At 52.3% G+C, this 26,452-nt stretch overlaps 1 protein-coding gene across 1 annotated transcript; it reads left to right on the forward strand.

Moving 5' to 3' along the window:
• The first annotated feature begins 3,198 nt into the window (after window positions 1-3,198).
• ODAD4 (outer dynein arm docking complex subunit 4) lies at window positions 3,199-24,959 on the forward strand. Its single transcript, XM_070394761.1, has 12 exons — window positions 3,199-3,394; window positions 4,113-4,244; window positions 4,746-4,896; window positions 5,575-5,636; window positions 5,939-6,104; window positions 7,630-7,854; window positions 8,020-8,227; window positions 13,418-13,504; window positions 15,537-15,733; window positions 18,292-18,392; window positions 21,238-21,322; window positions 24,289-24,959. The coding sequence occupies exons 1-12, from the start codon at window positions 3,281-3,283 to the stop codon at window positions 24,810-24,812; spliced, it is 2,052 nt and encodes a 683-aa protein (XP_070250862.1). The 5' UTR covers window positions 3,199-3,280; the 3' UTR covers window positions 24,813-24,959.
• The last annotated feature ends 1,493 nt before the right edge of the window (window positions 24,960-26,452 follow it).

Raw genomic sequence — 26,452 nt, forward strand, 5'->3', positions numbered from 1 at the left:
GGATTGAGCCCACAACCCAGGCATGTGCCCTGACAGGGAATCAAACCATGACCGCCATGGTTCATAGGTCGACACTCAACCACTGAGCTTCACAGGCCAGACTAGAATAAATCTTGAAAACAGAGAATGTAAGCTCTCTTGGTCCTTTTTCAAAATTGCTTTGGCTATTCTAGGTCCTTTGCATTCCCACATAAATTTTAGAATCAGCTTGTCAATTACTAAAAAAAAAATGCCTGCTGGGATTTTGATTGGGATTGTGTTGAATCTATAGATTTCCTCTTTGCAGGAGGTTTTTTTTCCAAATAGCTGCTGATTACTTCAGCAGTGTGTTTAACTCATATATGTGCACATCTTAACAACCTAGGACAGGATGATTTTTTTTAATTTCTTTTTTTTTTTTTAAAGAGTGGAGGGAGGGGTAGAGACACAGAGAGAAACATCTATGTGAGAGAGACACATCGATTGGTTGCCTCCCACACGAGCCCAAATAGGGCCAGGGGTTGGATTGAGCCTGCAACGGAGAAACGTGCCTTTGACTGGAATTGAACCCAGGACCCTTCAGTCCACAGGCTAACACTCTATCCACTGAGCCAAACTGGCTAGGGCAAACAGGATGATTTTCACTCCAGTACATGGGGTTGCTGCTCCTTACACACCTTGTGAACTTAAGTCTGGGCTTTTCACCTCCTTCTCTACTTAGGTGTCGCTGGCGCCATCCTACTCACCCTCAACTCAGTTATGCTGGCATTTTCTTCTTCTTTTTTTTTTTTTTAAATATATTCTATTGATTCTCTACAGAGAGGAAGGGAGAGGGACAGAGAGCCAGAAACATCGATGAGAGAGAAACATCGATCAGCTGCCTCCTGCACACCCCCCACTGGGGATGTGCCCGCAACCAAGGCACATGCCCCCGACCGGAATCGAACCTGGGACCCCCCAGTCCGCAGGCCGACGCTCCATCCACTGAGCCAAACCGGTCAGGGCATGGCATTTTCTTCTTAATCCCCCATGAAGCTGTCTCTGACCCATACCAAACCCTAAATCAGCGGTTCTCAACCTGTGGGTCGCGACCCCTTTGAAGGTCGAACGACCCTTTCACAGGGGTCGCCTAAGACCATCCTGCATATCAGATATTTATATTATGATTCATAACAGTAGCAACATTACAGTTATGAAGTAGCAACGAAAATAAATTTATGGTTGGGTCACAACATGAGGCACTGTATTTAAAGGGCCAGAAGGTTGAGAACCACTGCCCTAAATGAATCATTCACTCACCTGGGCTTCACACCACTCTGTCCTCATATAGGCGCACAGAACTTTGAATAATTTAATGTCACTTTGGGAAGTCATTATTGTCTATGCATCTCTCTCCCTAATTAGACAGAATTCTTCCAGGGGAAAAAGCAAGTTATTTGTTATTATCTTGGTGTTAAAGTCATTCTTCTTTGAATTGAACCTTTTATTTTGAGATACTGTAAATTCATATGCAGTTGTAAGAAATAATGCAAAGAGATCCCATCCCCCCTTTACCTGGTTCCCCCAAAGTTAACACCTTGAAAAACTTTAGTACAATAACCACCGGAAGTTGGCACTGACCCCACCCACTGAGCTTATTCACATTTCCCAAGTGTTACATGTCCTCATTGTGTGTACATGTGTGTGTAGTTAAGGATTTTTTAAAAAAATATATATCTTTATTGATTTCAGAGAGGGAGAGGGAAAGAGAGATAGAAATATCAATGATGAGAGAGAATCATTGATTGGCTGCCTCCTGCACATCCCCTACTGGGGATAAAGCCCACAACCCAGGCATGTGCCCTGGGCTGGAATCGAACCTGGGACCCTTCAGTCCGCAGGCCGACGCTCTATCCACTGAGCCAAATCGGTTAGGGCACTATTTGCACTTTAACAATTATTTATTTAGGGTCTACTATGTGCCAGACAGTTGAATTCTGGAAATACAAGTTTGACACAAGATCCCTGCCTTTGTACAATCAGAACTGGAGTCAGTGCCTGGAGCTGTTGAATCCTTCCTCTGACACTTGCTAGTTCAATTATCTTGGACATGTTATCAACTTTATCAGCCCTGGCTGGTTTGGCTCAGTGGATAGAGGGTTTGGCCTGTGGACTGAAAGATCCCAGGGTTCAATTCCGGTCAAGGGCCCATGCCCAGGTTGTGGGCTCAACCCCCAGTAGGGGCCATGTAGGAGGCAGCTGATCAATGGGTCTTTCTGATCATTGATGTTTCTATCTCTCTTTCCCTCTCCCTTCCGACCTTCTTTATCAGTTTCCTTATCTCAAACAGTAACAGTACTTCCCCCATAGGCTTATACTGTGCTTAGCAGGATGTCTGGTGTCCTAAAACAACACGCAAACCCCCTTAGGGTGGGAGGAGCAATCTATACTAAGGTTATGAATGATATTGTAATTTACTGACCACCTTCCACAAGCAACTGTATGCCAGAGACTTCACTTCTGCACGCAGCCTTGGGATAGATGATAGGTCACAAACTCCTTGGCATTGGGAGTTGACCTTTCAAAATAATCTAGTCCAGACCAGGGTGTCTGTTGGAACCTAGTCCACTTTGGGGGGAGGGGGGAGGAGGGAGGAGGGGGAGAATATCAGGAAAGGCATTGACCCAAGCCTGCCACTAGCAGGGGTTCAAGACATGTGTTAAATCGAAGGTTGAGCCCAACGTTATTTTCCACCCTGTCTCGTGCAGGCCCTCTCATCTGGAAGGTTGTACTATCTTCCCGTTCATTAGGCAGCGGGAAAGGGAAAGGTGCAGACCCCTTACCTGCAGCCGCAGGTTACGCAGTTGGGGAATGGAGCCCGCCTGCCCGAGGACTACCGCGACTCCGAGCTCCTCCCCGAGGCGCCCTCCCGGTGCACACGGCCTCGCCCCGAGTCCGATCCCTATTTAGAATCCTGCCGCGATCCTCTCCCTAGTTTTCTGGCTACAAATTCTGGACACGATTCAGCCGCGGAGAGAACCGGAGCAGCGTGCCACAGAGACCACGCGAGCGGGGCCGCCGTGCACGCACCGGACATGCGGCGGCCACACCTCCAGCCTGTGCGCAGCGGTCCGGGCGCGGCCGCTCTCCGGCCGGGGCGGTCCCGGGGCTGAGGCCCCGCAGGAGCAGGGGGAGGGACCGGAAGTAGGTCTCCGTATCCCGGTTGCTAAGAGACGGGGTTTCCACAAGCCAAACAGAGGTTCTACGCCTTCTTTTCTCCCTTTCTCGGGTTCAGCTTTTCCGAATTCAGAATTCCGTCATCATGTCGGACCAAGAAATTGACATCTTGCGAAGCACCTTTCCCTCCTACATGGCTGAGGGCGAGCGGCTGTATCTCTGCGGGGAGTTCTCTAAAGCTGCCCTCAGCTTCAGCAACGTGAGTCGCGCTCTGAGCCTATCCATCGCCCATCACCGCTCGGGATTCCCGACGGTGCCTGGATAACACTCGTTTCTAGGCACTTGTTCCTGATGGGTGCACCACAGTGACAGATAAGCCCCTGCTAAGCCATTTTCCACCAATTCCCACCTGCGTTCCACCTGATTCTCAATAACTATTCTGACCTCTTCTACTTTTTAAAAAAATGATATTTGTATTGATTTCAGAGGGGAAGGAGAGAGAGAGAGAGAGAGAGAGAGAGAGAGAGAAACATCAATGATGAGAGAGAATCACTGATTGGCTACCTCCAGCACGTCCCCTATTGAGGATCGAGCCCATAACCCCAGGCATGTGCCCTGACCAGGAATCAAACCGTGACCTCCTGATTCATAGGTTGATGCTCAACCACTGAGCCATGCCAGCTGGGCTTCTACTTTTTAAATCAAATGTTTCGTGATTGATTGTCCTCCTTCTACAGAGCAGGCCCCGTACCCCATCACTAGCGGGGTGATTGGCTGGGAGACTTCTTGCAGAAGTGAAGTCTCAGTAAATAACTAACAGTATCATACATAACCTTAGCATAGATTGCTCCACCGCACCCGTAGGGGATTGAGTGCTGTTCTAGGCTAGCAGGCATCCTGATTTGGGCTGCCGTTACCAATCCGGCTTCTACCTTGCCCTGCCTGGTACCTGTGAGCCTGTGTGGTTCCTTTCTCAGGCTCTTCACCTTCAGGATGGAGACAAGAACTGCCTGGTTGCCCGCTCCAAGTGCTACCTGAAGATGGGAGAGTTAGAGAAATCCCTGAAGGATGCTGAGGATTCACTCCAGGGCGACCCGACTTTCTGCAAGGTGACTGTAGGGGTGGGGAACTCCAACTTGCTTTCACCACTGCCATTGTCTGCAGCGCCCTCTGGTTAGAAGTGGTAGGAGAATGAGCCAGACTGCCTAGAGCAGTGATGGCGAGCCTTTTGAGCTCGGCGTGTCAGCATTTTGAAAAACCCTAACTTAACTCTGGTGCCGTGTCACAGATAGAAATTTTTTGATATTTGCAACCCTAGTAAAACAAAGACTTATATTTTTGATATTTATTTTATATATTTAAGTGCCATTTAACAAAGAAAAATCAACCAAAAAAAATGAGTTCGCGTGTCACCTCTGACACGCGTGTCATAGGTTCGCCATCACTGGCCTAGAGTCTGAGGCCATTTTCTCTTTCTTGATAGGTCACTTGTCTAGCTTCCTGCCTCGGTATCCCAACCTTGACCCCTACCCAAGCCCCTACTGTTCCACCACACCCGAATTCTGGGATGCCTTGTCTGTCCGCCTTGATTTGACTTCCTCTCATTTCAGGGCATTTTACAAAAGGCGGAGACCCTGTACACCATGGGAGACTTTGAGTTTGCCTTGGTGTTCTATCATCGAGGCTACAAGCTACGGCCTGATCGGGAATTCAAAGTTGGAATTCAGAAAGCCCAAGAAGCCATCAATAACTCAGTGGGAAGTGAGTGGCTGTGGGACCTGGGCCCTTATCCAGGAAGTCTCTTAGAGTTCTTAGGTTTGGAGGAAGGCCTGAGGGCCTTAGGGGGTGACCACCAGGAGGCCTACAGGGAGTCCCATGCTTGGATTTGGCTGCTGCTGATTTTGTTGAAGATTAGGAACCGTTCACTGGGAGGACCAATCCCCGATCCACTATACTGAGCACTGCAGTGTCTGGTTATCCTCCATGCCAGATAAGAAGGGCTGTTTCCCTCAAGTCAGATGAATATGCCTGTTTTGGGCCTGGTATCGTAGGGTTGCATGGAGTCCCGAGTCTAGTCTTCCCTAGTCTCTGGCTTCTTCCCTTACCACCTGTGCACCAAGAGCTGGCCTTGTGTTGGGGGAGAGGGAAGGAGAGTGAGAGCTTGCCAGTGTGGATGGCAGGGTGTGGAAATGCATGGCATGGGAATCCATTTGTTTGGGAATCTGGCTGCCATGGCCCTGGGCTAGCAGGGGCTGCCTAGCCTCCTACAAGAGTATTACACAAAACACCATGCACCATTTGCCTGCCAGGCTGGCTCAGAGCTAGCTTTGCCACAACATCCCCCACCCCCCTGCCCGAGGCAGCCATTTCCACATGAACATATGGGACAGGTCACGCTGGGGGTCTGGTCGACCTGAGCCCCAGCTTCTGTCCTTGCAGCTCCTTCTTCAATTAAGCTGGAGAACAAAGGAGACCTCTCCTTCTTAAGCAAGCAGGCTGAGGTAAGGGCCCCGGTTCTGATGCTACAATCCTTCCAGGGAAGAGGCCACGCGTACCCGAGGCACACAGGTCTTAGTGGCCCTGTTGCGGGGAACTAGCTCCTACCCGTCACAGGCAGCCATGGGAGTCTGCCCCAGCTCCACGGGGGCCCTGATCGTCCCGCTATCCCCTGGGGCAGAAACACTCCATGGGTTTCGGTCCCCTGGGAGGACCCGGAGGAAGAGTTTGGGATCCCAGATTCTGGGCCCCTGGGTTCTCTGTGCGCCTTGCTGAGGCTCTGTCGGGTGCTGCTCTCTCTTCCCAGAGTATGAAAGCCCTGCAGAAGCCGCATCCCGTGAGGCAGGTCTCATACTACCCCAAGACAGAGTCCAAGCGGAGGGGCTCGGTCAAGAGCGAGAAGACTGTCCGCCAGCTGCTAGGCGAGCTCTATGTGGATAAGGAGTATCTGGAGAAGCTCCTCCTGGATGAAGGTCTCAGGCGCTTTGTTTGCAACAGGGAACGGGGCGAAGGGGGTCTGGAGTGGATGCTGAATGCGCGAGGCAGAGGCAGAATCTATCCTATTAGCCACTTGTTCCTATGGACAGGTTTTACGCTCATTTTACAGATGGGGAAACTGAGGCGCAGAAAGGTTAAGTCACCTAAGGTCATGCCTAGGTCAGCAGTTGCAGAGCTTTCAGATTTGAATCCAGGAAGTTCCGTTTCAGAACCAGTGCTCTCGAGCACTGTGCTACCCTGGGAGGGGACTCCGAAGATTTGGGTTCCTCTACCACCGTGTCCCTGAAGGGGGTGTCCCCTTGGCCTTCAGTAAGGACAAAGGACAAAGAATTCCAGCGGGGAGGTGCTAGAAGGGGAATCTGAGGACACTAATACTAGAATGCCCCACACCTCATCTGGTACAGCCCTTCCTTTTATTTATTTTTAAATGTATGTTTATTGATTTCAGAGAGGAAGGGAGAGGGAGAGAGAGAGAGAGAGAAACATCAATGATGAGAAAGAATCGTTGACCGGCTGCCTCCTACACACCTCCTCTGGGGATCAAGCCCACCACCCAGGCATGTGCTCTGGCTGGGAATCGAGCCATGACCTCCTGGTTCATGGGTCGCCACTCAACCACTGAGCCATGCCGGCTGGGCCAACCCTTCTTTTTAGAGATAAGGAAAGAGAGACCCTGAATGGGGAGTAACTTCTTCAGGTTGACAAGCAAGTTAATGGTGGAGTTGCTGCCAGAGCCCAGCCTCCTCACCTCTGGCCCACCGATCTTCCAAACACACTGTGCTGGCAGCGACAGGACATGGGACGGAGCCTTGAAATGAATGCCTCACTTAAACAGGCGGGGTGGGAGACTGGCCATTGGCTGATGAGCCTGCGCAGGGATCAGCCTTGAATCAATGGCTTTTCTCCAGAGCTGATTGCAAGGCCGCTGCAGGATCCTTGCAGGTCTGTCACAGGGCGGCGTCACCGTTGGCTCATCTCCAATGCTTCCCTCCCCAGAGGAGCTTCTGTGGAGGGAGGGGGGGGCCTGACTACTCCGTTGGCCTTGCAGCTTTGCCCCCAGCTCTAACCTCTGCTCAGGCGGCAGGCAGGACCTGGGCACACCCCCCAGCTCCCAGCTGGCGCCGGCCCACTTCGCACCTGGGGAATCACGTGGCGCTGGCCACCTGGGCCAGGCTGTGCATTTAGACGGCCTCTGCTTGGTATGGGGGAGCCCGGAAGGCCGGGGGCTGTCCATTGGCCGCCCCTTCTGTTAGTTCCTCATGAAAGTATATCTTGCCATAAGGGGCCTATGCACTCAGCGCTATACCGTGGGAAAGCCGGCGAGGGAAGGCCTCTGGCCTCATCTGGGCCCAGATGGACCCCCTCTGCCACCCATGTGCTCTGGCTTTGCTCACTGTTTCTGCAACTCCAGGCAGAGCCCCCCACAGGACCCAGAGCCAAGAGGAGGCAACTCCCTTAGGTGCCTGTTCTGGTTGGTTCTCCTCACACCCTCCCCCTCAGACCTGATCAAAGGCACCATCAAGCACGGCCAGACCGTGGAGGACCTCATCATGACGGGCATCAACTACCTGGACTCCCGCAGTAACTTCTGGAGGCAACAAAAGCCCATCTACGCCAGGGAGCGTGACCGGAAGCTGATGCAAGAGAAATGGCTGCGGAACCGCAAACGCCGGCCCTCGCAGACGGCCCGATACATCCTCAAGAGCCTGGAGGACATTGACATGCGTGGGTGATGTTCTCAGAGGGACGGGGACTGTGTCAGGTGGGAAGGGAGCAGCAGAGCAGCCTGCGCCCCTGGCTTCCGTGGGCGGCGTGAGGGGTGGGGGGGAGGTGGGTTCTCCCCTCAGCCACCAAGATGTCCCGCCTCCACATCCCTCTGTGGCTTCCCAGTGCTGACCAGCGGCAGTGCAGAAGGGAGCCTCCAGAAAGCCGAGAAAGTGCTGAAGAAGGTGCTGGAATGGAACAAAGAAGAGGTGCCCAACAAGGATGAGCTGCTTGGGAACTTGTACAGCTGCATTGGGAATGCCCAGATCGAGCTGGGGCAGATGGTAGCAGCCCTGCAGAGCCACAGAAGAGACCTGGAGATCGCCAAAGAATAGTGAGTGCCTGGGGAGGCGGGAGACCAGGGGCCGAGGCCAGGGGCCCGTAGAGGAGCTGGGCTGGGCCTGTGTAGCTGGGCCTCTTGCCAGGGCTGCTGGTGGCTGAACTCCCATCTCCTGCCCTGCTTGCCTGGGGCGGGGGGGAGGGGCGAGGGGGGAGAGCCCGCGGAGAGAGGAGCCACCTGCCCAGCACTGAGGGTCAGGGGCTGAAGGAGACTGTTGGCTCTTCGCCACAAAGGGGAGGGCACTGGCCCACAACTTGAAAAAGCTTCCAGTGGTCTGGCTCTTCGGGGTGTTTTCATTCTGACACCATGTCAGCACGCATGCCTCCACCCCAGGCATGCAGAGGCTGCTAGCACTGGGAACACAGCAAAGCCCAGACACAAGGGGAGTGAAAGGGGAGGTGTGAAAGGGGAGGGACATCGCTAACAAATCACCATGGTGACAAGTGTGAGGAAGGAAAGCCCAGGACCCTGTCAGGAGCCCTGTATTTCAGGAGCACTTCACGGGGCCTGTGGGGAGGCACCGAGGCAGGTGGGAGGACTCTTGAGGCCGGAGAGCACAGGGTATTGCCAGGGGAAGAGTGGGCCAGAGGAGGCTGGACCAAGGGGGCAGGAATCAGAGCCAACCAGGGCCTCGCAGACCATGGGGCTGACCAAGTGCCCCGGCTCTGGAGTCAGGCCGACCCGAGCTTCGGAATTGTGTCCCCAGCTGTGAGACCTTGGGCAAGGCACCTAACCTCTCAGCCTCAGGTGGACGTAGCAATAGCCCCACCTGAGAGGGTGGGAGGGAGGGCCGGGTGCAGAGCGCACACGGAGACCTCAGGACAGGGCTGTGGAGCCACAGTGACAGTAGCCAGCTCTTCAGCTCTTCACACCTGGTGGCCCCTCAGGGGTACCATGGCTTTCGGGGCACCTGGTTTGAACCTTTGGCGTCCTTGGTGGCTTTCTCCTCCCACAGTTCTGAGTCCCTTTCCGCCTCCCATCATCCTATTTCTACGCACAGGTTGGCCCTCGGCTCTCCCTGCCTCCAGCTGCTCCCACACATCACCCCCAGCAACTCTGCTTCTCATCTCTCAACCCTTCTTCCCTTGCTGACAAACAGGCCTCGGTCCGTCGTTGGCCTCAGATAGAAACCAAACACCTTTGCTTGGTACTCAAGGCCCTCTGATGTCAGTCCTCCATGTGGGTCAAACTGGACTTCCCGAACATTCATTCCGCCTCCTGCCCTCTCCTCCTCACTGGAGCCTGCATGCCGTCCATTCCCAGTTCATTCTCACCTGCCTGCGCCGTGGAATAGGAGTATCACAGAAGTGTGTGTGTGTTGGGGGGGGGGGGGGGGGAGGCGGGCAGCTTTGGAGACATACCTGACTTTGACCCTGGCTCTGGCACTCAGAGGCTGTGTGGGTTTGATTAAGCTGCTCACCTCAGTTTCCTCATCTCTAGTGAAGGCCTAATAATACCAACTCACAGGGATTGTGAGAATGAAATGATATGTATTGACAGTAAGCCCAACCCTATCCCAGGCCCTAAAGACATACACAATCTCTGCTTCTGGCCGGACTCCCGCCCAAGCTCCAGACCTGCTCAGGCATCGGATTCCAAGGCATTTCCACAGGAACCCCAAATAACATGCCCCAACGGGAACCCCTTCTGATCCCCCCAAACCCCGTGCTCCAGGGCTCCCTGTCCGTGACGTGTCACCTTTGGCCACTCAGTGTCCAAGAAGGAGCCCAGGCTGCTCTCCAGACACCTCCCTACTCACGCTCAGCGGCCCAGGCCCTGTCCACGCTGCCTCTTTCCTTCTGTTTCCCTCCACGGCTCAGTCCCAGTCCGGATCTTCCTTGCTTCTTGCCTGTTTCCTCTGACCTGGATTTCCTGCTGCCCAGCTGGTCCTTCCTTCTGTGCAAAACAAACCCAGTAATCAGATCAAGTTCAAGTGCCCGGTTCTGCGCCCTCCCTTACCTGGCTTGTCCTGGTCTCTCCTGACCCAGCTCTCCCCAGCCCACACCTTGAGCCTTCCTCCCTCCAGTCCCTACGCAGGACCTCCTCCTCTGCCAGCCCTTTCTTCATCCACGCCCTCCTACCGTTCTTCACCATGTAAACAAGAGTCTTCCTCCTGGAAAGCCTTCCATGCGCCCCAGGGTGACTTAGAAACCCCTCCTCTGCGCTCTCCACACTCCCCCGTCCCCTGTCTGCCCCATGCGACTCTGGGCTGGGACTGTCTTACATTCCCTGTCTCTTCCCAGCACCTGCCACAAACGGCGGGCAGGAAGTGTATGCTAAATGGCTGCATAAACAGGGTGTTCCTTAAACAAAGTTCGTTCCTTTTTAACATCCGCAAAGGCCTTCAGTCTTAAGTGAGCGCAGTGTGCCCCAGGTGCTCCCTCCCTCTAATCAGCCACGCCCCTTGCCCCTCCCTCTCGCCCCCAAAGCCCATCATTCTTCCAGGTGCAGCTCAAATCCCAACTTGCCTACATAGCTTCTTAGTGACCCCAGCCCTCATTTCTTTCTTCCAATATGTACCTATAGATGATTTGGTTGCATGCTTTCTCATTACTATTATTGTTAGTGTATAATATATTACTAAAGGCCGCGTGCATGAAAATCGTGCACTGGGCGGGGGGCGGGCGGGCGGGGTTCTCTCAGCTCAGCCTGCGCCCTCCCGCAGTCAGGGAGCCCTTGGGGGATGTCTGACTGCCTTGGAGGCAGGAGAGGCTCCTGCCACCACCACTGCACTTGCCAGCCATGAGCCCAGCTTCTGGCTGAGCGGCGCCCCCTGGTGGTAAGTACATGTCATAGCGACCGGTCGTTCTGCTGTTAGGTCGATTAGCCTTTTATTATATAGGATTGTTATGAATACATTGACTTATTACAACTCATTCATTCATTCATCACACAACAGAACACCCACTTTAGAAAGGGAGGCTGACCTCAGAGGTGCCGTGAGAGCAGTGGGTGCAAAGTGTGGCCAAGATCCCAAGGAGAGGCAGGTGGCAGCCCTGCTGGGAGCCAAGGAGGCCTCAGAGAGAACAGGGGTGTCAGCAAGAGGAGATGAGGAGGAGGGAGAGGGCACCCCAGACAGAGGGACCTGGCAGGGTTGGAGGATTCGGGGAACTGTGGGTAGTGTGCAGGGCTGGGGCCAGGACCTGTGGGAGTGGGAGGTCCGGATGCCACAATGAGGAGGAAGGACCCTAGCCTGAAGGTACGGAGGGACCATGAGTTTGATTTTACACAAGACTGTAGTGTTGCTCTTGATGCACAACCGTGTGGTGCTGAGAGCAGACCCTGACCGCCTTCTCCCTCCCTCCCTCCCTCCCTCCCCTCCTCTCCCCCAACACCTCACATTCCTCACTTCACTGGGAACAAATTGAGATGTTTCCTTCTGGCCTCTTTTTAATGTATTTACCTACGTATTTATCTATGTCTATGCATTACATAGGATTTTTTTTTTTTAACAAAGCAACTCACCTCTGTATTTTTTTTTTTTTTTAAAAGAATGTGTCTTGGAAAGGGTGTAATTCTTTGAATGGTGTTCCAGCTTGCACAGTCATTTGTGGCACTACATCTCTGTGGGCACTTAGGCCATCACAAAAGTGCTGCAGTGGAACTCCTCAGATATGTGTGAGTCCCTCTGTGGATAGAGGAATGTCTTTATTTATTGATTTTAGACAGTGAGGAAGCGAGAGAGAGAGAGAGAAACATTGTTTTGTTGTTCTACTTATTTATGCATTCATGGGTTGATTCTTGCATGTGCCCTGACCCGGGATTGAACCTGCAACCTTGGCGTATCAGGAGGGTGCTCGAACCAACTGACCAGGACCCAGGTTTACGTTTGAGAAAGGCAGGCTGGCCATAGTGGGGAGACTGGGTCCGAGGAAGAGAGCTTCATGGAAGACATGGAAGCCAAGCGGGTTGCAGGGGCTTGAGGAGGAAGTGGAAAGGGAGAGAGTGAGAGGGATCTGGGACCCGGGGTGGGTTTTCCTGTTTCACTTGTTAAGAAGGAGGCAGTTTTGAACAGAGATGGGAATGTTTCTATGGTAACGGTAAACAATCAATGTAGGGGGTGCAGTTGTCTTTTTCTTTATGGAACTGTCTTACTTTTTCCTGATGACACATGAATACTGTAAAAATTTAAATACTACGGATCCATTCAAAGTTTCCCTCCTGCTCTCATTTCCCTTGGGTAATCATTGCTAATAGACTTATATTCTCTCTCTTAAAAAAAAAAGCCCACTTTTTGTTTGATTGTTGTTTTTTGGTGGTTTAAAAAAACCGTTGTCTTTGACAGTTCTGGGGGTGATAAGTCTGACGGCAGTGTGGGCACAGATCAAGGTGTGGTGGGGCCTCCCTCCTTCCAGAGGCTGAGGGCGAACCCGGCTCCTTGCTCTTCTAGAGTGGAGAGCTGCATTCACGGCACTCCTTGGCTCATGGCCCCTTCCTCCAGGGCCAACGCCAGGAGCACAGCACCACGCTTCAGCTCTGCATATTTACTTTTAACCAGGAGGGGGCGGTAGACATAGAATATACTCCTACAATCTGACTTTTTAACTTGCTATATCAGGGATGATTTTTTCATACACAGAAATTCCCAGTGTTAAGCCACTGATAACATTCAGACTGTTTCCCATGTTTATTATTATTATCATTAAATATATTTTCATTGATTTCAGAGAGGAAGGGAGAGAGAGATAGAAACATCAATGATGAGAGAGAATCACTGATTGTCTGCCTTCTGCACGCCTCCCTACTGGAGATGGAGCCCGCAACCCAGGCATGTGCCCTTGACCGGAATCGAACTTGGGACCTTTCCGTCCATAGGCCGACACTCTATCCACTAAGCCAAACCAGCTAGGGCTCCAGTGTTTATTACTGTAAACAGTGCCTTAATGAGTGTTCTTGCTACATTATCTTCTTGAGCTAAGTTCTGAAAGAGGAATTGCTAGATCAAAGGGACATCTTTGCTAGCTGGTGACTGGTGGCCGCCCAGAAAGGTCCCGATAATGTTCATTCTTAGCTACAGGGTATGAGAGGCCCCGTGCGCTCCAGCCCTGCCAGCCTGGGCGTGTCCCTTAAACTGGACGCTGTGTCCCTGAGGCCAGGGCCCCTGTCTCCGACTTCCTTTCTGTTTCCGTCATGCCTCCAATGCCCGATGGCTAGTGAACAACTTATCATGATTCTTCCCCGCAGTGACCTTCCTGATGCCAAGTCGAGAGCCCTTGACAACATTGGCAGGGTTTTTGCCAGAGTTGGGAAATTCCAGCAAGCCATCGACACGTGAGTGACCAAGGACTGCCCCCTCCCCACCTCAGGGCCAGGACCTTCTACCCTCACACCAGACTCCCAGCCTGGGGCCAGGGTGCCAGGAAAGGAGGCATCAGAAGACCTGAGATTGGCCCCTGGCTCTGCTAGGCGGCCTCAGGAAAGCCACTTTGTAAACGCAGGGGCTCATCCATTAAATTAATGAATAGACTAGAATCAGCATTTTCTCAGAATGTCCCAGCGACAAGAATCACCTCGAGTATTTTTTAGGGGTGTGAATTACAGGTTCAGTTTTGGAGCTCAGAGATCTGTTTGTTTTTTAAAAAAAAAAATTAATTAAAACTTAAAAAAAATATATATATATATATTTCAGAGAGGAAGGGAGAGGGAGAGAAACATCAATGATGAGAGAGAATCATTGATCGGCTGCCTTCTGCACGCCACCTACTGGGGATCAAGCCCATAACCTGGACACCAGCATCGAACCCAGGACCCTTCAGTCTACAGGCCAATGCTCTATCCACTGAGCAACACCAGCGAGGGCTCAGGAATCTGTTTTTAATGAGCACTCCACGTGATGCTTTTTTTTTTTTTTAAATATATTTTATTGATTTTTTACAGAGAGGAAGGGAGAGAGACAGAGAGTTAGAAACATCGATGAGAGAGAAACATCGACCAGCTGCCTCCTGCACATCTCCTACTGGGGATGTGCCCGCAACCCAGGTACATGCCCTTGACCGGAATCGAACCTGGGACCTTTCAGTCTGCAGGCAGACGCTCTATCCACTGAGCCAAACCGGTTCCGGCTCCACGTGATCCTTATCATGGGCCAGTTGAGTCCGGCACCTCTTCTGACACTATTCTGTGACTCACGGGAACAGAGTCTGAACTCTCCAGGTGGCCCAACTGCTGGACTTCTGATGTCCACCTTGGGGGCTAGTGACTTACTCCAGTGGGGTGACTCAGCCCCAGGGAAACTTAGGGGGAGGGCCTGACCTGGAGACCAGCCTGGGCTGGGTGAGCCCACTCACTTAGTGCAGAGAGAAATGTCCTTCAGGCCCTAGTCGCTTGATTGAAATAGACATGTTCACCTCTGCTACACGTCATTTGGCTTCCTGAATGGCCCCGATGTCTATGTGCCAAAAGACAGAGGAGTATAAGAGTTCACTTACATATTTTTATAATAAAAAGTGTTATAGTAAGTATATGGTTATTATTAAAATATTAATTTTGAAAATACAGAAAAGTAGAAGAAAAATTATTCAGTCCCACCACCCAAAGACAAGTACTAATTCTAATCCTACTCTTTATTTTATTTTATTGATTTGAGAGAGAGAGAGAAAGGAACGGAGAGAGAGAGAGAGGGAGAGAAACATCGATTTTTTGTTCCACTTATTTATGCAGTCATTAGTTGATTCTTGTATGTGCCCTGAACAGGGATCGAATCCACAAACTTGGCTTATTGGAATAATGTGTTAACCAACTGAGCTACCCGGCTAGGGCTGCTAATCCTCCTAACCTTTTTTATTTATTTTGTTTGTGTTTTCATTCCATTCTTTTTTTTCCTGTGTTGAATTTTTTCTTATATGTACTTAAGAATATTATTTTTTTTAAAAAAAAACATATTTGTTATTGATCTCAGAGGAAGGAAGAGAGAGAGAGAGAGAGAAAAAAATCATTGATCAGCTGCCTCCTGCACACCTCACACTGGGGATTGAGCCCACAACCTTGGCATGTGCCCTGACTGGGAATTGAACCGTGATCTCTTGATTCATAGGTCCACACTCAACTACGCCAGCCGGACAAGAATATTCTTAAACATTATTTTTATGTTATTTCAAATGATATTTTGTAAGCATTATTTGCAACTGTTGGATCAAATTTGATCCCATAGATGTGTCAAAATAGTGTTGGAAGCTTTAAAAAATGCTACTGCTTATTAGCACCACTCCTTACGGAAAAGAGCGGGCGGTGGGAGGGCAGTTCTCATCCTGTGGCCAAGGGCAGGGCTAGAGTGGAAGGAGCTGACCTGGTTCTTCCTCCCCAGGTGGGAGGAGAAGATCCCTCTGGCGAAAACCACTCTGGAGAAGACCTGGTTGTTCCATGAGATTGGCCGCTGCTACTTGGAGCTGGACCAGGCTGAGCAGGCCCAGAATTACGGCGAGAAGTCCCAGCAGTGCGCTGAGGAAGAGGGGGACATCGAGTGGCAGCTGAACGCTAGTGTTCTGGTGGCACAGGCACAAGGTATGGGCTCGGAGAGGACACCCTACCTTCCCAGGCACTCAGGCCGAGCTGCACACCTGGGCTGGGAGTCCTGGGGGCTAAACCTCACATCCCAGTGTGCCCCTAACCTGTGGGCCAAACCTCACATCCCAGTGTGCCCCTGCCCAGATGAATTCTGACTCTGAGAGTGGGGACCAACCCCTCCCTTTTGACCAGGGTTAGTGCCTACTGTGGGCTAAGTTCAGTTAGGGCTTAGGCGTCCTGATAGCTGCCCTGCCCTCGAGCTCAGCTGCAGACCAGCACAGCACCGCGTCCTCATCAAAACAGCGCCACCTGGTGTTGCTTGGCGCTCTTTACATCTGCATTCTTGCATGTAACCACCGTGCAAGCCAGTGATGTAGGCATCCTTGTCCTCACTTTATAGATGGGGAAACTGAGGCACTGTTTCAGCAGATTGCCCCAGGTCACACGAGGGAACTTTTTGGAGCAATGGAAACGTTTTAAAACTGGGTTGTGGTGATCATTGCACAACTCTATAAATTTACTACAAATCATTGAACTGTATATTTAGACATGGGTGCATTTGATGATACGCGAATTACATCTCAGTGAAATTGTTTTCAAAAAACCAGCAAGGGGAAGGGGCATGGAGAAACAGATGAAACAAGACTGGCAATATTTTGATAATTGTTGACGCTGAGTGATGCGTGTTGGGGGTTCCTTATACTCCTCCTTTTACCCTGGTGTACATTTGAAATCCTATATAATAAAAGGCTAATATGCAAATCGACCGAACAGTAGAACGACCAGTCGCTATGACGCACACTGACCACCAGGGGGCAGACGCTCAATGCGGGAGCTGCCCCCTGGCGGTCAGTGCGCTCCCCCAGGGGGAGCACCACTCAGCCAGAAGCCCTGAGCCACTGGGCCTCTAGTATTTCATAATATAATATTAAAAAAGAAATGGCTCCAGGTCACAAGCTAACAGGCGATGGAGCTGGGACTAGAACCCAGTTCTGTCTGACTCCACAGCTCGGGCTTTGCGAAGCTGTGCTAAGCTGCTCCTGCCCCAGGTACATAGCTGACCTCGGCGAGGGAGGACATGTGGCCAGTGCTATGACCAGGGGGGCATAATCATTCACGTATTCATGCTGCAAAAACGTACTTGGTGCCTTCTCGGTGTACAGTAGGGAGCAAAACCGTTAACAATTCCCTGCCCTCCTGTCTGAGGAGGTTAACTTTTAAGCAGACTCTTGAAGGATGAGAGGCACCAGCTGCCTTAAGAGCTGAGGACAGAGCAGTTCACCAAAGGAGCAGCGTGTAGGAAGTGGGCAGGAACTGCACTGGTCGTATAAGCCGGAGGAGACCCATGTACGTGGGAGCTCCCGGGGCCAGGGAGGCTTGGAGGAAGGAAGCTGATGAGCGGCCAGATCCACAGGGCCTCATGGGCCTTGTTACAAATCATAGATTCTTTCCTAAAAGCATAGAGAAAAGCACTGAAAGCTTTAAATCTAAATTGCAGACACGATTGCTGTGGCTCTTCCTAGAGCTATTTCCTGTTCTTAGGAGGGCCTTGTGTAAGCTGAAGGGGCGGCGGGACGTACCCCTCAGGCTGGACGTCATCCTGAGTCCACTCTTGAGGACTTGTTGGGCCCCGAGGGTCTCTGCAGAACCAGGCCACTCACTGCTGGTCTCAGTTTCCCCAAACGCAGCACAGCCTAGGGGGCAGGGCTTGGGCAGGTGCCACTCTGTGCCTCCGTTCCGTCCTCTGTAAATAGGGATAATTATGATATCCAGCTGTAGGGCTGGCGTAAAGAATAAAGTAATACGTAAGCATGCAAGCACTGAGCACACTCAGTAAATACTAATCTCGTCCTTCCTGCCCTCTCATTAACTTCTCGTAAGTGTCTCTGACAGTGATGAGAAAGTTGCAGGCCTTGGAAAAACCTATTTAGGGTTCAACACAAATGTAGGTATAGATCTCCATCCTTTTTTAAAAAATTGATTGTAGAGAGCAAGGGAGAGGGAGAAAGAGATAGAAACATCAATGATGAGAGAGAATCATTGATCGGCTGCCTCCTGCACGTCCCCTACTAGAGATCAAGCCCACAACCTGGGCATGTGCCCTGACCGGGATTGAACTATGACCTCTTGGTTCATAGGTCGAGGCTCAATCACTGAGCCACACTGGCCGGAGTCGGCAAAGTTCTTTACAAAATGGAGTGAATATTTTAAAAATATAGATTTCCTTTTTGGAACCATCAGACGATGGGACAGGATGGAGTTGTTGGCCCCTGTACTGGAGACACATGATGCGGGCACAGGCCCCCTTCCCTCACTGACCCCTTCGAATGGCCTGAGACACATGGCTCAGGTTCCCAGGTCCTGTCCTTAGAAGGGGAGATGGCCCCAGAAAGCCAGGGGAAGGGTGGCCCCGGGCAGCTCTGGGGCTGCCTCCAGCTCACACAAGCTTCCAACTCCCCCGGGAGGGGCCAGCCAGGCCGGGGGGCCTGCGGGAGCCCCGCCTCCTGCAGCACCAATGTCACCACCCACCTGTGCTTGCCTCCCCTGTGTTCCAGTGAAGCTGAGAAACTTCGAGTCGGCCGTGAACAACTTCGAGAAGGCCCTGGAGAGAGCGAAGCTGGTCCACAACAACGAGGCGCAGCGGGCCATCATCAGCGTGAGCCTCTCCCCACCGGGCGGGGCGGGCGCCTGGGCAGGGGTGGGTGGGCCTCAGCCCCGCAGCCCTCCCCCGGCCAGTCCGCAAGCACTGGGACCACCAGCTGCAGGGCACAGTCTGGATGGGGCGCTGCCTTCAAACACCTGCCACGCCATCAGTTTCTATAGCAACCCACACACATAGTTTTTTTTTTAAATAAACAAAAAGTGGAAAGGCAGGTTTTACAAAACATATTTACCTTTACTCTGGATGCTGATATTCCTTATCCTATTTTATTTTTCATTTCCTTTTTGTTGTTGTTGATCCTCACCTGAGGATATTTTCCCATTGATTTTTTTAGAGAGTGGAAGGGAGGGGGAGAGACAGAGAGAGAAACATCGATGTGAGAGACACACATTGACCAGCTGCCTCCCACATGGGCTCTGACCAGGGCTGAGCATGGAGCCCACAACCGAGGGACGTGCCTTTGACCAGAATCGAACCTGGGACCCTTCAGTCTGAGGGCCGATGCTGTATCCACTGAGCCAAACCGGCCAGGGCTTATTTTCCATTTTCTTTTATTTAATGCTAGTGGAGACCTAAATTGGTTTTAGAACAAAACCCCTTCCTCCTCCAGGAGACCACAAGAAATAGTGTGATTGCCTCACTCGCTTGCCTCCACCTGCGCTGCTCATCAAGGCCGCCGCCGGCCACCTGCGGCCACTTACGTGAACGGGACTGGAAAGTTACATTTCAGATTCAGTTTCTCAGTCACACTAGCCACATTTCAATGCTGCACAGCCGCCCGTGGCTGTAGGGCCACAGAGTGCAGACCTCGAGCAGTCCCGTCCTCGCGGCCATGTCTGCTGGGCGGTGCTGGCCTGGCCCGTCAGCTTCAGGAGGCAGAGACACAGCTGAGGCCGCCCCAGGCAGGTGGACAACCTTAGGAGGGTCAGCAACTAACCTCACAGATGCACAGGCAGCTTAGCGTGAGTCCGCTGGCCACCTCCCTCCCGCTGCCTAGCAGACTGCTGCCCCTCAGCTGTCCCAGGTCAAAATTCCAGAGCCACCACCAGCACATAGTTGAGCGGTTCTCAACCTGTGGGTTGCGACCCCATTGGAGGTCGAACGACCCTTTCACAGGGGTCGCCTAAGACCATCCTGCATATCAGATATTTACATGACGATTCATAACAGTAGCAACATTACAGTTATGAAGTAGCAACGAAAATAATTTTATGGTTGGGTCACAACATGAGGAACTGTACTTACAGGGCCAGAAGGTTGAGAACCATTGACATACTTGGACCCCAGTAGGTGTCGGCTGGAGTGAGTTAAATAGCCCCTGGTCTGGGGAACTTGCCCAGTGGTTAAAGAAGTCGTCTGCATAACTCGGGGCAGCGGGAACCGCACGGGAGGTGCAGCAAGGACTCAGGAAAGGGAGCGGGGGCCCTGGGAAGTGACACCCTAAAATGCTGCAGTTGGAGGTGGGCCTCCTGGGGGTTTTGAAGGACCAGGATGGCAGGGTGTGGCCAGGCTGCAGGCACGGGAGGCTGTGGGTGCTGAGCCATCTGTGGGAGGCAGAAAAGGAGACCCGGCCTGGGTCCAGGAGTTGGGCCACAATAGCAGAAGGATTCGGGGCAAAGAACCAGCCTGGACTTGAAGGTCTAAGAACCTCAAAGGAGCCACTGACCCACTCGGATTTTTAGGGGGTGAGATCATAACTTGTGAGGACCATGGTGAAGCCCTATTTTCCCTGTCACGGTGGAGAAGTCGCTCCCAAACAGACCCCGCCATGTGGCAGTCTGCGCCCTGCTTCCTGGCCCAGGGCAACCTGGGCCTGTCACTGAACGTGCACCTCGCCCTCGAACCTGGCCCCCAGAGGTGGAGCGCTCCCCGTCCCTGAGGCCCAGCCATATGCTCCTCAGCTCACACGCGTGGTCTCTCCCAGTGAATCCTCTTCCACACGATCACCCTGCACGTGTGGGAGACAGGTGGCATGGCAATTAAATCCAGGAAATGCTGGTCGACCACGAGTTGGCCTGCGTTGTTCAGTCCAAAGGCGACAGCCATGGCCCTGGCCCTCGGGAAGCTTGGCGTCAGCAGGAAAGTTAAAACACAACCCTCTTGTTTATGACAGTGCAGTCGGACCGGGAGATTCAGAGTGAGAGAGCCCGGCAGGGAGGCGGGGCTGGGGCTTTCCCATCAAGGGGGGTTCGAGGTCACCTTGAGGACTGAGCAGAGTTTTGAAAGGTTGAGAGGCAGAGAGAAGTGTCTGTGGGGCCAAACAGCCCCACGGCCCTAAGGGGCATAGGACCAGGCCCCTGACCTTTTACCCCCCTGGGTTGGCATCTCCAGGCAGGAAGGCGCACCGGGGGTGCAGACGAGTGTCTAGGCCTGGTGATCGATCAGTAGATGTTCTGAGTGGCTGCTGGTGCTCCCCCTTCCCCCGTGCACGTCACGGGCAAGAAGGCAGAGTCTGCCCTCAGGATGTGCACAGGCCTACGCCGCAGTGTGTCTGAGTTCCCTCCATGGCTTGCTGACCTGCTGCAGGCTTAGGGACTTGCACTGTGTCTTTGCGTTGGCTGAAGCCAAAGGAATCACTTGTAAAAAAAAGTGGAAACCAATAGATACACACGCTTCCCAAATACATGCCTAAGCCCTGCAGTCACGTCTCTCATACCACATAACCTGGGTATTTCCAAGTCCCTGTGTATCCACTAACATCCAGGCAGGAGCCGGGAGCAAAGGAGCGGGCAGGGTTAGTGCAGAGCCCTGCTTCCCGGGGTTGGGACTGGGGTGAAAGGGGAAGTGTAGGTGCCAAATAGGGGTTATGAGAGTTCTCTGGCTCCTCTACCACCCACAGGCTTTGGACGATGCCAACAAGGGCATCATCGATGAGCTGAAGAAAACGAACTACAGGGATATATTCAAAGAAAAGAAAGAGAAAGGTGAGTTCCTGGAGCCCAGAGGCAGCGGCTTCAGAATTCCACCCCCTGCATTCTCGCCTGTCAGCCCCAGTGCACGCTCAGTAGCTGGTCCCGGGCTGAGCGCTGTGTACGGCAGGGGTCCTCAAACTTTTTAAACAGGGGGCCGGTTCACTGTCCCTCAGACCGTTGGAGGGCCGGACTATAGTTTAAAAAAAAACTATGAGCAAATTCCTATGCACACTGCACATATCTTACTTTGAAGTAAAAAAACAAAACGGGAACAAATACAATATTTGTATTTGCATGTGGCCCGCGGGCCGTAGTTTGAGGACCCCTGGTCTACGGGCATTCTGACGTCAGTGCCACCAGCACCCCAGCCTTTTGCTGGGGCAGGAGAGGGAGGCGATTCAGCCCACTGTGGACGGGGGTCTGAGCCCGCTGTCTGCCCAGAGAGCCCACTTCTGTGTTTCTTCAATTAATTCATCAAGTATCTGCTGAGGACTGGTCACACGCCAGTTAGGTGTGAGATTTGGGGAGACAGGGGCTCAGCCCCGGCCCTGGAGGAGCCGGGGGCCCAGTGGGAAAGCCAATTAGAGTTGTCCCTGAATGGGCTCCTGCAGGCCAGTGATGATCTGGAGGAACGGCTGTGCCCTGGGCACAGGCCCAGCGCTCTGACTTCCCTGGGGAGACAGGGATGTCTCCAAGGGGGAAGAATTGTCTGTTCCAAGCTCCAAACCAGCGGTTCTCAACCTGTGGGTCGCGACCCCTTTGGCGGTCGAACGACCCTTTCACAGGGGTCGCCTAAGACCATCCTGCATATCAGATATTTACATGACGATTCATAACAGTAGCAACATTACAGTTATGAAGTAGCAACGAAAATAATTTTATGGTTGGGTCACAACGTGAGGAACTGTATTTAAAGGGCCAGAAGGTTGAGAACCGCTGCTCCAAACGATGCCCGAGGCTTTTCCACGTGCGTGGTGGGAGAGGGGGGGCATTTCTGGTAGGAACAGCAGGAGCAAAGACAGAGGCAGAACGACAGCTGCTTACACTTTCGGGGCTCTTCCTGTGTGCCAGGCACTGGGTGACGCCTCGCATTCAGTCCTCACCACCCTAGGAGGTAGGTAACTGTTTGGGGGGCAACGGAGGCGGAATGAAGTTGAGTGACCCGCCTGGGTCACACACAGTCTGACTCAGAGCCACATGGTCCCCTGCTTCCAGGAGCTGCTCTTTGGGACCAACATGGGGAGGGAAGGGGATAGAGGGGAGACGGGGGAGAAGGGGGCAAAGAGCATAGGGTCAGAGGTTACTAGCCGTGGGCAAACTACGGCCCGCAGGCCGGATCCGGCCCATTTGAAATGAATAAAACTAAAAAAAAAAAAAGACCGTACCCTTTTATGTAATGATGTTTACTTTGAATTTATATTAGTTCACACAAACACTCCATCCACGCTTTTGTTCCGGCCCTCCGGTCCAGTTTAAGAACCCATTGTGGCCCTCGAGTCAAAAAGTTTGCCCACCCCTGGGTTAGGCTGAGGTGCAGAGACTCAGACCCGCTTTATCACATTCTTTCTCCCAAGGCCTCGGGGAGTGAAGAGGCTCTAAGAGGCTCTGGGATGGAAGTGAGGGAAGAGGAGGTGGCTGGGACTCCAGGCCCCCAGCCCACCTGAGTCATTAGGGATGGACCCCAGAGGGGGTGGGGGACAGAGATTGATCTCCATTCAGTGCTTCCGATGAGACTCACTGGTCCTGCAGGAACACTATAAAATAGCATTACTATTTGCTTGATTTGATGGGTGACTCGGAGGCAGAGGGGTTGCGGTTCACAGTGGTTTTCTGTCTTGGGAAGCCTGGCTCTAGAACCTAGGCTTTAACCACGGTTCTGGTGCCAGGACAGCCTGTCTGCCACTCTGTGGTGCCCTAGCCTGATCGCAGTGGCTCTGTGCAGCCAAGAAGACAGGGCTGCCTCCAGGCACCAAGGCGGAAGCCCTCTCTGACCCAGGCGTGGTGATGGGAATCTGGGTGTGGAGTTTTCGGGCACCTGAGCAGCCCTTTATCATTCAGCATCTGCCATGTGGTGGCTGGATCCCCTCAGAGAGCTGCTCTCAGGAGCCACAGGTGGGAAGGGACACAACTGGGAAGGGGCAGGTGCTCCACGCAGCCTCCCTCACGCTGCCCTTGCCAACCGTGGCAGGCCACGTGCTGGAAAAGGGGTCCTCCGGAAGTCACGGGAAGGCCTTGAGGCCAGTGGCCGCAGCCGGGCAGGGCATTTCCCTCCCAAAACAGCAGGTGGCAGCATTGCCTATGTCTTCACCCCCAAATGGCAGCCTTTTCCCAGCTGTGACCGGAGAGCCACTAGGCACCTATGGGGGGCTCCCAGGAAGAGAATGTGGGGGCGACTCAGGAGGAAACTGGTGACTTTTCTCTGTAGCTGGTTAAAAACGGAGCTAGGATCCCTCTGGTTGTAAACTAGCTCTCCAGCTGAACTTGCTGCCAGCAGTCTGCGCCTATTTTTACAGGGAGCCTCCCAACAAATGATGAAATATGCTTCCCGGGGACAGGGAAATGCGGAATGGGAGTGCTGGAGAAAAGAGCCCTTCCGTCCTTTCCCAGCGCCTCCGCTGTTTCTTGTGGGAAAGAGAATGTGCTGTGGGGGCAGACTGTCCCGAGTTCACATTCAGACCCTCCATTCATTTGCAGTATGACCACGGTGTGTGATTCCTCTTTATCGATCCCAGGTCCCTTGACTGCAAACTCGAATCAATGACACATTATGCACCGTCATGACACCATGCACTTACAAGTGAACGGTATATTCTGTGCGGCTCACACCACGCCTGGAACAGAGCTGGTCCTCAGTAGTGGACGAGTTCCTTTCTCTCCCTTTGGAAAGGACTGCTTCTCTTAAAAGCACAGGCCACCACAGGCTGGGCTTCACCCAGGCCCCGCAGGATACACACTTACCTTTCTCTCTTCCTTTCCAGAAGAGGCTGCTGCACTGGATAAAGCCAAAGTAGCGGCAAAGGGGAAGGAAAGAGTGAGAAGAGTGAGAGACGAACACGAGAAGATAATGAAGCACTGGGAAAGAGCGCAGGATGACATGGAGAAGGGCGCAGACGATGAGCAGTCTAACGGAGAAAGTCCAACCCTCACCGCGAGCGGATACGAGGAAGATAGGATGACAGGAGTAGAAAAAAACATCTCCTTGAGAAGAGAACTGGGAGCCATGGGGCAAAGTTCGAGAGATGTTATGAAGAGATGGTCCGGAGAATCAGGAGGAGCAGGCAAGGAGTTGAGTAAGGGTGAGTCGAGAGAAATTTACAGGAGGCCTTCAGATCTGGACCAGAAACCCTCAGAAGAATTAATAAAAAATGGGTCCGACGACAAAGAGGAGAGCCTTTCAGAAGCCAAAAGGAGAGAGTCGGAAGACCTGGAGGAAATAGAACTGGGAGAAACGGAAACAGAAAGTGCTGAGAAAATGGAAAAAGATGAAAAGGAAGATGAATGAAGAAGCCCCTGTTAGTAGGCATTAGGATCAGGAGGCTGGGATTCACAGGGACATGGGGACCTTATTAAACTAGACTTTGGAGTTGAGATTTGTAAAGAGGTCCCCTCTGCCTTTTTCTGAGACTGTTGTCCCTTTAAATAGATACCTTTCGCTCTTACAAACCCTGAGTCTTTCATTGCCTCCATACCCCCACCCGTTCTCAGAACAGACTTAGAGAATGAATGACCGGACGTGGGGTGCTACTTCCCAAGCAGAACTCTGACCTTACCTTGACTGGGTGAGAAACACAGAGGCCCCCAAACAAGGCCTGACCCGGAGTGTGATCAAGGTGTGAAGTGTGGTCCTCTCCCCCAGACCCTGTCCAAAGACCGTAGGGGAGAAAGAGAAAGGTGCGAAGAAGAGTGTCAGCGGGGTGAAGAAACAGGTGAGCTCTGTGAATCAGGACAGCTTAAAGGGGGGAGGAAGGAGAAAGGCCTGGGAGTAGAGGCATGTCTGCCCAGAGGCTGTCCATTGGCTCATTTTGCTGAGCACCTACTTTGTGCAGCACACAGTGGGAGGCTCTCTGGAAGAAATAATGATGGGACAGCCTCAACCATCACTCAGTGAGGGAGACCTCCTTGTAAACCCCTAAGCCCTGAAAGCAGAATGAAATGAATGCTGGTACTGATAGGGGCACTGTGCTCTAGGAGCCTAGAGGAAGAAAAACAGTTCCTACCCAAGAACAGGAAGTAACCTGTGCGTGGGAGCAAGGGCTGGTCCCCCTGTGCTACCTCCACTGGCAGTCAAGTAAGTCAGGCTCCCAAAAAAGGCCTGAGCCAGGGTGTGATCAAGGTGTGAAGCCTGGTCTTCTCCCCAGGCCCTGTCCAAAGACCTTAGGTGGGGGTGGGGAGAGAAAGGAAGTACCTTTGTTTCCTCCTCTGTGGAATGGGTACCTGCCTCAGGGGTTGCTGTGGGATTATATGAGTGCGTCCCACAGCACCTGGTACACAGGAAGCTCTCCAAAATCTACCCAAGCTTTCAGTCACTTCACAGAGGAAGTGGGGGCTGAGCAGCTGCCTCAGAGGATGAGTTAAATTTCACGACAGTTATCCATCTGTCCCTTTGGCTACTGCCATCCTGGTCCTGTCTCCAACAATTCCCCACAGGGTTGGGTGAATTTAGACTGGGACAGGGCCTGGCCTAGGGTGAAGCAAGGCAGGCATTTCAGCTGCAACATTTCACGGGGTGCCAAAAACTCAGTAAGCAAGATAAACAGTATTTTAATGCAATATTGTAAAAAAATAATGCAACAACCCATGATGAGTAAAATATCAACCTTTTCTATAAAGACAGGATCCCACCTGGCACTTGCAAGACCCTGCTTCCCTCCCCTCGTCCTTATCTTGGCGCTGGACTGGGGAAGGGTGACTGCTTTCCTCTTTAAAGACCTCATTATTAACACCTACCAGAAAAAAGAGGCCATAAAAAAATGAATGAATGAATGAATGAATGAAAAAAAAGGCTGGACAAACCTCTGCCCAACACTTTTTTTTTTTTAATACAAATTTCTTTATTGATTTCAGAGAGGAAGGTAGAAGGAGAGATAGAAACATCAATGATGAGAGAGAATCATTCATCGGCTGCCTCCCGCACACCCCACA

The sequence above is a fragment of the Myotis yumanensis genome, unplaced genomic scaffold (genome assembly GCF_028538775.1).
Source record: "Myotis yumanensis isolate MYYU_CA2020_CCGP unplaced genomic scaffold, mMyoYum1.0.hap1 SCAF_16, whole genome shotgun sequence".
Classification (NCBI taxonomy): domain Eukaryota; kingdom Metazoa; phylum Chordata; class Mammalia; order Chiroptera; family Vespertilionidae; genus Myotis; species Myotis yumanensis.